Source organism: Dunckerocampus dactyliophorus, chromosome 9 (genome assembly GCF_027744805.1).
Source record: "Dunckerocampus dactyliophorus isolate RoL2022-P2 chromosome 9, RoL_Ddac_1.1, whole genome shotgun sequence".
Classification (NCBI taxonomy): Eukaryota; Metazoa; Chordata; class Actinopteri; order Syngnathiformes; family Syngnathidae; genus Dunckerocampus; species Dunckerocampus dactyliophorus.
Window position 1 is genome coordinate 4,861,960 of NC_072827.1, and position 13,283 is coordinate 4,875,242.

Here is a 13,283-nt window from a genome sequence, read left to right on the forward strand (position 1 = left end):
CATCCAGTTTTCCTGGGGGTTATGCAGCCACACTAGGTCCCCTACGCTGTACGGTTTATGACGGGCCTTAGAGTCATGATACAATTTCTGTCTCTCGTGAGCAACTACTGCACTCTGCCTGGCGTTCACAAAAGCCACCTCGAGCCTCTCTACCATAGTAGAGACAAAGTCAGCATGAGAGACAGAAAAAACAGCATTATCTGGTTGCCTTGGCACTAACACATCCACGGGGACCCGAGCCTCCCGACCATGTACGAGGTAATAGGGAGTGTACCTCGTGCTCGCGTGAACTGACGTGTTGTAAGCAAAAGCCACCTGCTTCAAATAGTCATCCCATTCACCCCTGCAAGCCAGCAGCGATTTGGCTAGCTGATCGATAAGGGTACGATTCAAACGCTCAACCATACCGTCGGATTTGGGATTATATGGTGTAGTGCGAGTTTTCTTAATGCTTAGCAGTTCACACAGCATTTGTTCAATTTCTGCCTCAAACTGTCTGCCCTGATCGCTATGTACAGCCTCTGGGATGCCATGTGCTAGTGTAACAGATGCGGAAAAAAACATGTATTATCCTGTCTGTAATGTTTTTGTTTATGGGTTAATTTCTCCAAAATCCCAACTTTGTGATTTGTTTTGGTTTCTTCTTAAGTTATAATTTAAAATTTGTAACTTTATTTTCGTATTTCCTTTGCCATGGTATGAGCTTTTATTTTGAAGGCTCAGGGGATGTCATACTGTTGCTCACATCGTCAGTGAGTCCATGACAGGTACGTTGGTGTGGGAGCAACTAAGTTTTTTAATAACATTTCAGTGGTTAAAATATTGCTTTATATTAACCTAATGGGACCTATGTTGTTACTTATTTATGTTTCTTTAATAATATGTCGTGTAGTGTGGTTTTGGGGGTGTTTTTGACTGTGGGAGAGCAAGCTAACTAATTAGCTAACAGCCACGTTTTTCTCTCTTATTAGGGGTGGGGGTGTGCGTGAGCGTGCTATCGGGCATTGTCCTGAATGTGCCTTGTTCTTGCACGGCCCGTTGCTGTTGAGGAGCTCACGTGCATGTCCTCATTGTATATTCCACCACACTGCAGGAATAAACTCCTGTTCCAAAGCCATCTCTGTGTCCCTCCATCGTACACCAGAACACAACGCAGTATAGCCGGGACCTGTGGATACACTGGGAGCCCGGCTACATTGGTGCCGTGACCGGGATTTCTTCTCTTCAGATCATCGTCAGCGTGATCACCGGTGGTTGCTGGAACAAGTACAGTAGGGACACTGTAAAGATTTTGACGCTGGAGGAAAAAAAGTATATATAGATTACACACTGAAGCCACTGAGGACTGTTGATATATTTTTTTTTCATGAACCTGAATTTAGCAAATTTGTTTGTGTGTATGTAAAATAAGTTTCATTTGCCTTTCTATATTGTCACTGGATGAAAGTGAACACATTGGCTACAATGGCAGACAGTGAGGCTGGTAAGGGATTGCTTACCTATGATGACAGTGTTCATGCAAGTCTTGGGCGAGGTCGGGGTTTGGGAGGTTATGCAACTCCACTTAAGGGTGTTAGTGTGGTGGGTCACCCAGTTTTATCTTCCACTCACGCGAACCATGAAAGCCTCACACCAAGACAGCATGAACCTAAGTCTGTCACTAGTTTTACAGGCATGGGGAGGGGAACTGGAGTGGTTGGTCTCAGTACACCATGTTTAACCCACATGCACGCTGATGCATCTCCTCCCAGGCAGCAATGGTTTGATGGAAGCAGCCACTCCCCAGACATAGGAAGCCTTATAACACAGTTAGCCCACCAAATTGGTGAGAACATTGCTAATCAGATACAGAAGACTGCAGGTAGTCAGAATGACAAAAGTACTCCCACATCTAGTGTAAATATAGCAGAGGCCCATCTTGAGTTAAATATCTGGAATGAAGTTTGTGATGCAAGCTGATGTCAAAGAGCCACCACATTTCAGGGGTGATGGAACTGATAAGCACACAATACATGAATGGGAAGAAATTATGGATGTCTATTTGAGGAAAAGGGGCATTCCAACACATGAACACTCACAAGAGGTAACGTCGAAACTGATGGGAAAGGCTCGAGATGTTGTAAAGGTCACACTCCGCAGTATCCCTTCTTTAAAGCCTGCTGAAGACCCCAAGCTTGTTTTTGATATTCTTAAGCAGCATTTCAGTGAGGTAACATATTCGACAATGCCCCTTGCAGATTTTTACAACACATTACCTCTGGCAGGAGAAGGTCCAATGGCTTATTGGATCCGCCTGAACAAAGCAGTGGATGTGGCTGATGAGTGTCTAAGGAGACAGGGAATATTGAGGACCCTGCTCATGAAGTCACCATGATGTTTGTAAAACACTGTCCTGACACTGCACTCTCAAGTGTTCTCAAGTGTAGAACAGCAGAGAAGTGGACATCACATGAGATACAGGAACACCTCATAGAACAGGGGTCGGGAACCTTTTTGGCTAAGAGAGCCATGAAAGCCACATATTTTAAAATGTATTTCCGTGAGAGCCATATCATATTTTTTAACACCGAATACAACCAAATGTGTGTATACAGTATTTAAGGAATACTAGCAATTTTAGAATATCAGTCTCTGAATGTATTCTTTGTAATAATGTTGTTATATTGAAGCTAACCAATAATAAATAACTTTTTACCATTAATGCAACTTCTGGTGCTGCATGGTTTTGTGACCTACTCCGTATCTTTCTTTCTTTTCCTTTTTCATCAAAAGGGTTGTCTCTTCACAATTAGCTAGCTGACTATTTGATTAAAGAAGGTTTGATTAAAGGAGGGACAACCCCAATAATAATCAAGTTTTGGTGTCTGACACGGAAAACATGGGAAGGACAGCTGGCATTGCGCTAGAAAAAAAAATGGATGGGTTAAAATGCATTACAATGCATATTTTGAATTTTGTAATGTTTCTGTTTCTGTAATGTTTTACTTTAAAATGTCAGGAAAACAAATTAAAATAAACACATTTTATGGTGTTAAGAAATGTCTGAGAGCCAGATGCAGTCATCAAAAGAGCCACAACTGGCTCCCGAGCCATAGGTTCCCTACCCCTGTCATAGAACATCAGAGAGAGGCCAAAACAAAGACCCAAGGTAAAATGCGTCGCCCATCACCGCACAGGCAGGTAGGGGCCCATGCTCAGATTTCAACCCCGCAAGGTGTAACTGTCGAAAAGGTGAGGGAGTTCACTGTTGAACAGAATGCGACAGGGCTGTCGTCCACTTCTCCAGCAGAGAATACTTGCATTCAGTCGCTCATCGGCTTGCTGGACCGTGTGTTGGAGCAGAAAGTCCATGCAGTAGTGGCCACAGAACCTAGAAGGGAACAAGCACGTGTCTTTCAAAGGATTTGTAAAGTCTGCCAGGCCATTGATCATTCCACCACAATGCATTGCAGGCAGGAAAACCTTTGCATGGGCTGTTTCAGACCAGGTCACTGGAAGCGAGAATTCCGACAGCGTAGGTCAAGACAGAACGGCCGACCCAATCTGACTCAGTCTCAACCCAGAGATGTACAGGGTGTGTCATCTTTAAACCAGATGGCTCACATATAGAGAGGGGACGTGTGAGCGCCAAAGAAACAACCCTCAAATGTGTTGAAGATTTGAAGGAAGTGTATGCCAATGTATGTAAAGTGATACCAAATGATTGCAGTCATAGTTCAAAACATCCACAGAGTTGACCCGTATGGCGAGTTATTTCATGCTGCAGTGACAATCAATGGTTCTGTTCAGTTGCGAGGACTGCTTGATTCTGGATCAATGGCTTGCACAATAAGTGAAGTGGCAGAACAGAAACTTGTATCAGAGAACATCCTGACGCAACAGCAAGAAATGACACAGCGTGTTATCCTTGTCGGCTGTGGGGGAGTACAGGTGACTCAAAAGGGCATGTATGACTTGGAAGTGGAATTGTATGGAGTTAAGTGCATGGTTCCAGTCCTGGTAGTTGCCGGACAGGAAGATGAGATCATCATAGGCACTAACATGTTGAAGTATGTAGTCCATCAAATGAAGAACGATGACAGGAGTCTGCAGAGTGTGAGCAGTTTCTGAAGATGATGGGTAACCTGACAAGGTGGAGAGGGACTGATGTACCAGATAAAGTGGGCACAGTTAAGTTGACTCAGGCAGTAACACTACTGCCTAAACAGGAATACTTGTTGTGGGGCCGGTTGCCCAGTAATGTCCTGATGTCACCTGGTAGCACGGTGGTGGTGGAACACACAACTGGTAAGTGTGTCCCGCGAGGCATTGTTATTGGCAGAGTGGTCACACCTTTGTGGGGAGATGGTTGGACTCCCATGAAAGTGACCAATATCACTGAAAAACCCGTCACTTTGAAAAGAAACTGTAAGCTAGCAGATTTTTCTCCATGCATTGCCGCTGAAGACTTCACACAGTTTCAAGGCTCTTGTCAGGGAAAGAAGGACACAGATGAAGTAAAGCATGATCAAAACAACATAAGTACTGCTACTACTGACCCAAAACAGAAGTTGAAGAACCTTGGCTTGGGACATGTTGATATTGATAGTTGCCAGGTGAGCCACTCTACTAAAACTCAACTGCTGGAAATGCTGGAGCGATATGAGGATGTTTTCCCCTGGATTGTGGTGAAGCCAAGGGCTTTGTGCACAGAATTCGACTCACAGACGACCGTCCTTTCCGCCTCCCATACCGCAGAGTCCCTCCAGCTCATTATCAAAAACTGCGCCAAGTCCTCACTGAGATGGAAGAGCAGGGAATCATTCGAAAATCACTGAGTGAATTTGCCTCCCCTCTAGTGATGGTGTGGAAAAAGAATGGCGACCTCCGAATTTGCACAGATTTTCGATGGCTGAATGCAAGGACCATTAAATTAAGTAAATTTCCCCGCTGTGGGATAAATAAAGTACATACAATTAAGGATGCTCACCCTCTGCCACATCAGGCTGACTGTTTGGCTGCCCTTGGTGGGAACTCTGTCTTCAGCACTATGGATTTAACATCAGGGTTTTATAACCTGCCCATGCACAAGGAAGACAAGAAGTATACCGCCTTCACAACACCACTGGGCTTGCATGAATATAACAGGATGCCGCAAGGCCTTTGTAATAGTCCTGCATCCTTTATGAGAATGATGCTGAGCATTTTTGGGGACTTCAACTTCAGCAGTTTGCTATGTTATCTTGATGATCTGTTAGTCTTTGCCCCATCGGAACAAGAAGCACTCCTGAGGCTGGAGATCGTCTTCCAGAGATTAAGAGAGCACAACCTTAAGTTGAGCCCAAAAAAATGTCACCTGCTCCGAAGGTCTGTGAAATTCCTTGGCCACGTCATTGATGGAGATGGAGTCGCTGTTGACCCTGATAAAGTGGAAGTCATTGTCAAAATGGCAAAGAAAGAGTTGATGGAAGATGATGGCTGCACACCTTCAATTCGAAGAGTAAAGTCATTTCTAGGGATGGTATTTTACTACCAACACTTCATACCAAACTGCTCTTCAATTGCAAAGCCTCTGTTTGCTCTCACCGCAGGTCAAAAACGGAGGGGAAAGGTTGGTAAAATAAATGGAAAGTCAGGAGTCTTCAGAAAGCTTAAACCGACTGACTGGACTGATGATTGCAACTCTGCTTTTGTCAGTCTCAAAGAGAAGCTTTTGAACTGTGTAGTCCTCACTCACCCAGACTTCACTAAACCGCTGATCCTGTCCATCGATGCCTCGCTCGATGGTCTTGGGGCAGTTTTGTCTCAGATACCGGAGGGAGAGACCAAGGCTCGTCCAATAGCCTTTGCAAGCAAGACCCTCACTGGCTCACAAAAGAGGTACCCTGCCCACCGCTTAGAATTTTTAGCATTGAAGTGGAGTGTTTGTGAAAAATTCGGCCATTGGTTGAAGGGTCACTGTTTTACAGTATGGACTGATAATAACCCTGACATACATAATGCCGAAACCGAAACTCGATGCGTGCGAACAACGGTGGGTGGCCAAGTTGTCCCCATACACCTTTAGTATCAAGTATATCCCCGGAACAAAGAATATCGTGGCAGATGCTTTAAGTAGAGATCCATTTACCCGGTCAGTGAGTCAAAGGCTGATCAGTGAGCCATATGAGAACCTCTTGGCAGAGGCTAATGGGACAAAGAAAGGAGGAGTGCAGGATGTTTTTCGGTGCAAAGTTCAGTGTCTTCAGACAGATAATTCTGGTCTTGTCACCCTGGGTGTCACTTCGTCTGATGTAAAGTCCATGCTCGAGGCTCACATTGACTGGGAAAAGGCCGCAGAAACACGGGCCGTTCAGTTTATCAAGGCTCTTCCCCAGATGGTGCCCTCAGGACATGACACACTGTCAGCTCTGTCCTCAGAAGAGCTCAGGCGCAGTCAGGTGACAGATCCAGACATCCAGGAGGTCCTGCTATCTGTGGCGTGTGGAAAACAGCCATCTAGGAGGGAGAGAAGTAGGTTAGCTCCTAAGGCACGAGCACTATGTAAGCAGTGGCACCATCTGAAAATCCAAGATGGCGTCCTGTATAGACTCAGAGATCCATTGACCAGACACACAAGATACCAGTTTGTCCTACCTGCTATTTGGAAGACCAAGGCTCTCTCTGGTGTGCATGACCTTGCAGGTCATCAAGGGCAAGCCAGGACCCTACACCTCGCCAGACAACGTTTTTTCTGGCCGCAAATCGAAAGAGACATTAAAGAATATGTGAAATGCTGCCAGCGATGTATTCTCGCTAAAACCCCTGAACCAGCTGCACGGGTTCCTTTGGAGAGCATCCACACTTCCGCACCCATGGAGTTGGTGTGCATAGATTTTTGGAGCGCTGAGGACAGCAAACAGAGGTCAGTGGATGTTCTGGTAGTAACGGACCACTTTACTAAGAGGCCCATGCTTTCCCCTGTGTAAATCAGACGGCAAAACAAGTTGCAAAGAAGTTGTGGGATAATGTGTTTTGCATATATGGTTTTCCCGAGCGGATCCATTCTGATCAGGGAGCCAATTTTGAAAGCAATCTCATATCAGAACTTTTCAATCTCACAGGGGTGGCAAAGTCACATACAACAGAATATCACCCCATGGGAAACAGACAAACAGAGGTTCAATAGAACGCTTGGCAGCATGATACGTTGCTTGCCATTAGCAGCCAAACAGCATTGGGTACAGCAGATACAAACCTTGACTTTTGCTTACAATGCCACAGTGCATGAAACAACTGGATATGCTCCATTTTATTTGATGTTTGGTCGAGTTCCGAGACTCCCAGTCGACATGGTCTTCAAGCAGGTCTTGAAGGATGCCAATGTGGTTGACAGCAGATCTTATGCCAGCAAACTTATGACAAATCTTCATGAAGCTGCTGCTATTGCCCAGAGACATGCACGAAAAGAGCAGCTACATCAAGCTGATGGTTACAACAAAAGGGTCCGGGGCACTTGTCTGCATGTTGGAGATAGAGTCTTGCTTGCCAACAAAGCAGAAAGGGGGAAAAAGAAGTTGGCTGATAAGTGGGAACCAACAATTTATACAATCATTGATTGCAATCCCCAAACCCATATCTACAGAATCGAAGATGTGACTGGGAAGACCAAAGTTGTGCATCGGAAGTTGATACTGGACGTGAGCTTTTTACCATTCCCTAACCAGACCAGTGCAGAAGCTGAGTCAGTTGCCTCAGATGGGAACGGTGGGTCTCCGTATAGGCCACCCAGCACTTTGAATGGTCTGGCAGAAAAGAACTCTGTGGATAGGACTCGATCATGGCTGCGTTTGTCATTCAATGCTGACAGTGAGTCACTAGAACAGGAAATGGAGTCAGAACAAGAGAATGACATGTCATGTTTCCCAATCAGAGACGCTGGTCACATGATGTGCGAAGACTCCCAGACCGACTCTGTAGTTGACGGGAGCATGGGACAAAGTGAGAAGGTCTCATCGTTGAAAGACTCACCCAGTCCTAGTGGGTTTTCGGAGTCACAGGTAGTCATTGACTATAAGGGCCCCTTGACAGGAGTCCCTAACATGAGAGAGACAGGGTCTTGTGACATCTTGGCCGCAACAGTGAATGGTGGTCTTCCACCAGCCCAAGATTCAGGGCCTGAGGGTCGTGTTGTTAGGACACGTACGGGCAGGGTTGTTAAAGCAGTAAACAGATTGATAGAGAATATGGTGCAGAAGCCGCTTTCTAAGGGTTTAGTGGACGAGTTTATTAGGAAATCTCAATCCTTGTTGAATTTGTTCTGATATGGCTATAGACCCATGGCAATACTGTAGTTTTGTACTTTGTTTGGCAGTGACATGTTCACGACAGTGGTATTTAGTGCCAAGATCTTATGTGGAGTAAAAGGCTCTACATTTACTAGGAGAAACAGCAGCCTGATCAACTCCTGTTCTCTCTTAGCTTATTTAGTAAGTAGCTTTCTATGCTGTATTAAGGACTGTGATTGCAGAGGTCATCTTGGTTTGGGTATGTGTGAACATTGTATCCCGTGATATGGGTTGATTTATTGCATGCTGTTATCTTCAAATGTTTAGGATTTTGGCGAAATTAAGGAGGGGTGAATGTAACGGAAAAAAATGCGGAAAAAAAACATGTATTATCATGCCTGTAATGTTTTTGTTTATGGGTTAATTTCTCCAAAATCCCTACTTTGTGATTTGTTTTGGTTTCTTCTTAAGTTATAATTTAACATTTGTAACTTTATTTTCGTATTTCCTTTGCCATGGTATGAGCTTTTATTTTGAAGGCTCAGGGGATGTCATACTGTTGCTCACATCGTCAGTCAGTCCATGTTTGTGCTGGCTGACAGGTACGTTGGTGTGGGAGCAACTAAGTTTTGTAATAACATTTCAGTGGTTAAAATATTGCTTTATATTAACCTAATGGGACCTATGTTGTTACTTATTTATGTTTCTTTAATAATATGTCATGTAGTGTGGTTTTGGGGGTGTTTTTGACTGTGGGAGAGCAAGCTAACTAACTAGCTAACAGCCACGTTTTTCTCTCTTATTGTGCTGAATGTGCCTTGTTCTTGTACAGACCCGTTGCTGTTGAGCTCACGTGCATGTCCTCATTGTATATTGGTTTGGTTTGGTTTGGTTTGGTTTAGTTTATTTGAACATGAAGGTTACAATGGAATACATCTCGTGAATCATTCTTTGACAGTTCCACATGTCCAAAAGGAGTAGGAAGAAGCAAAGCTTATTTAATCCTACCCCCCATCCATTCTACATCTAGTACAGTACATGTAGTTCACTTCCTGGATTCCATGTCATGTTTTCAGTGATAGTCAGGATAACACATAATAGATAACGGTGAGATAGCCCTCCCCCCAAAAAAAGAAAGAACATTCATAATAATGATAATAATGATGACAATACTAAATAAATAAGAACAAAGCTTTTTCTTTTTTTTCCCTTTCCTTCTTTTTTTTTTTTTTTTTTAAACACAATAAAGAAAATTATTAAAAAAAAATAAAAATAAATAAATACTATTTTATTAAATAAAAAAAAAAATAAAATAAAATAACAAACCTGACAGAACAATCAGGACTCTTCTGCCTTGTATTTAGCAAACATCAACTGCTTGTATTGTTTTTTGAATTTGCTCATCTCTGTACATTGTTTGAGTTCTTTACTCAATCCGTTCCATAGTTTAATTCCACACACGGAAATGCTGTGGGTTTTCAGCGTTGTTCTCGCATATAAATGTTTTAGGTTTAATTTTCGTCTAAGATCATATTTCTCCTCTCTGATTGAGAAATACTTAATTAGATTTTTGGGTAACGAGTTATTATTAACTTTATATATTATTCTAGCGGTTTGAAAGTGTACTAAATCTGCGAATTTTAATATCTGTGATTTTAAAAATAAAGGGTTTGTATGTTCTCTATACTTTGCATTATGAATTATCCTCAGATCTTTTTTGCAGTACAGTGAGTGAGTGAAGATTGCTTTTGTAATTATTTCCCATATCTCCACACAATACGTTAGATATGGTAATACTAAGGAACAGTACAGAGTGTGGAGTGATTTTTGATCAAGAACATATTTTGCTTTATTCAATATAGAGATATTTCTCGGCACCTTTTGCTGTATATATTTAATATGAGATTTCCAACTCATTTTTTCATCTATTATAACCCCAAGGAATTTATATTCTTCCACTTTTTCAATATCCGTTCCATTAATTTGTATTTGGTCGTACGTGTCCTTTCTACTATTACCAAATAGCATTATTTTAGTTTTACTTAAATTCAGAGATAATCTATTCCTGTCAAACCATGACTTTAATATGACCATTTCATCCTTGACCTTTTTAAATGAGTTCTTGTGTGCTTTCACCAGAACAGAAAGCGGTGGTATCATCGGCGAATAAGACCAATTTTAAGTTGTTAGTTACTTTGCAAATGTCGTTAATGTACAAGTTAAACAGTTTCGGTCCCAGTATGGACCCCTGTGGTACTCCACACATAGTGTAGACTCCCAGATGTATATTCTCCTAGCTTTACAAATTGTTTCCTCTTTGCTAGGTAGCTTTTAACCCAATTTAAGACAAAACCTCTAATTCCGTACCTTTCTAATTTTGAAATTAAAATAGTGTGATTAATTGTATCGAAAGCTTTTGTCAGATCCATGAATACTGCAGCTGCGCATCTTCTGTTGTCTATGGCAGTAGTGATTTCCTCCGTGATTTCCATCAGTGCCATAGAAGTTGAAATGTTGGCTCTGTAACCATATTGACTACTTGCCAATAATTCATTCTTATTAATAAATTTGTCCAACCTATTATTAAATAGCTTCTCCACAATTTGAGAATTGTGGTAACAAGGAAACTGGTCGATAATTTGTAAATTGGTGTTTGTCTCCTTTTTTGAAAATTGGAACCACCTTGGCTGTTTTCATTTTGCTTGGAAATATTCCAGTCTGAAATGATAAGTTACTAATATATGTTAACGGGTCTGCGATCTCATTGATGACCCTTTTAATTGTTTCCATTTCAATTCCATGACAATCAGTTGATGTTTTTGCCTTAAAATGTTTAACAATGTCAGTGATCTCCTTTTTGGTTACAGCAGTGAGAAACATAGAATTAAGATTCCGATCAATAATATCAATCCCTTCATCAATTGTGTCTTGTTTTGGAATTTCTTCTTCCAGTTTTTGTCCAATATTTACAAAATATTCATTAAACATTTCAGCTACCGCATTCATGTCATTCCTGTAAGTGTTTCCAACCATGAAATAGGGAGGATAGTAACGTTGTTCTTTATAATACTATTTAAGATGCCCCAAGTTGCTCTCATGTTATTTTTGTTCTTATTTAGTACGTGACTATAATATTCCCTCTTACACTCTCAAGATAGTTGTCAACTTGTTTTTGTATGTCTTATACTTTTGTTCTGCTTCTTTAGTCTGTTGAATGATATTCCACCACACTGAAGGAATAAACTCCTGTTCCAAAGCCATCTCTGTGTCCCTCCATCGTACACCAGAACGCAACGCAGTATAGCCGGGACCTGCGGATACACTGGGAGCCCGGCTACACTAGCACATAATCCTCAAACAGACACAGAGCAACCGATTGAGCAGTTTGATTGGGGAGAGCATAAAGGTTGACAAATTTGAAAAATAATCCTCAATCACCAGCACATATCTACTTCCCCTAGATGTCATGGGAAGTTCCAAAATGTCCATTGCCACGCTTTGGAATGGCCTCACAGCCTGTAACCCCATCGGAGCACGGTGTTTTGCGAGTCTGACATGGCACACACTGTTCACACCACTGCCGAATATCCTGGAGCATGGAAGGCCAGTAGCACCGTTCTCTAGCCTGCTCCCACACTCTTTCGGCTGCGAAATGTGCGGAAAGCGAGCCCCCATGTAGATGAAGAGAATTTCAGGGACCAGGAGTTCACCGTTCGGCATAAAAGGCCATTGACCAGCGACAGCCTTGGGAACTCCGTCCAGAGCTTCCGTAGCCACCGGGAGCGGCCTCTCAGCTTCGCCCTAGGCGGACGGGAGGCCCCGGCCTGGATCCAGTTCACAACACGAATGTCGGGATCATTCTGCTGTTGTGTTTTCAGGGCTTCAGTGTCAGCCAAAAGGACATGCAGGGGCTGCCCCCTGGTGCCAGGCTCAGCAGGCTGCACCACTGCACCCAAGGGGGACATTTCACCTGTTGTGGGGTGAGTGTCAACAATGTTCACCTGGACAGGCGTACCTTGTGTGTCCCTGTCGGGGTGCCTTGAGAGGGCATCAGCGTTTATGTGACAAGGCCCCCGCATGTATTGCATGACCCAGTTAAAGGGGTCCAGCTCCAAGATCCATCTGGCCCTCTTCCGGATGGATCTTTGTCAATGGCCATGCCCCGGAGCCCTAGAAGAGGTTTGTGGTCAGTTATTATAGTGAAGTCAGACGCCCCAATATAATGCCTAAATTGACGGACGGCCCACACTACAGCCCATAGTTCTTTATCAAATGTAGACCAACGTCGCTGGGTGTTAGTAAGTGACTGGCTGGCATAAACCACTACTCTTTCCAGCCCCTCCTTATCCTGAGCTAACACCGCCCCTACAGCTTCATTTGAGGCATCAGTGTACACTTGAAAAGGAGCAGCATAATCCGGCATGGCAACTGCTGGGGCGGACGAGAGCACAGATTTCAAATACTCAAAAGCTGCATTACATGACATGACGTTTCGCTCCTCATCCGAAGCTCTTCGGATGAGGAGCGAAACGTCCGACACCTTCTTCACAGAAGTACAGATGACGTCTCAAGAAGCCTTTCCCTCGTTGGACAACTCCTGTACGACCTAGAGCCTACACAGACGTAAATGCAACATAACATGAGAAAAGTAGTGAAAGAAAGAAAGGAGTGCTGCCGTTTCCTGCTTATTCAGTGGGTGCGCTTTGTCTTGACAGTGGGTGTCTCAGCCTGTAAAACATTGCAATTGTAATTATTACAAGGTTCAAATCATATCTACCTTTAGTTTATTCCATATGCGCCCGTGCTACTTGCCTGTTACTCTTCTGGTCATCATAGTTGCTGTTGCAGCTGCAGCATGGCTTCCTCCAAATCCTAACGTGAGTAACACAAAGAAACATTAACATAATTCAGTGGACATTTTAGTCATCCGAGGGAATAAATGTCATGTCACACCATCATTCCGTATGGACATGCGGGTAAAAACTGACGTAGGAAATATCAGCACACCATCCGTAGTCTCATTAGGAGCATGCCCCG

The 13,283-nt window shown here is 43.2% G+C and overlaps 1 protein-coding gene across 2 annotated transcripts in view; it reads left to right on the forward strand.

Moving 5' to 3' along the window:
* Positions 1-9,431, forward strand: part of LOC129187765 (uncharacterized) — a 38,593-nt gene extending 29,162 nt beyond the window's left edge. For both annotated transcript variants that reach the window (XM_054787446.1, XM_054787447.1), the window contains exon 2: positions 1,094-9,431. In XM_054787446.1, the coding sequence (XP_054643421.1) occupies positions 6,987-8,282 (1,296 nt within the window). In that variant the 5' untranslated portion in view covers positions 1,094-6,986 and the 3' untranslated portion in view covers positions 8,283-9,431. The remainder of the gene's footprint in view (positions 1-1,093) is intronic.
* The last annotated feature ends 3,852 nt before the right edge of the window (positions 9,432-13,283 follow it).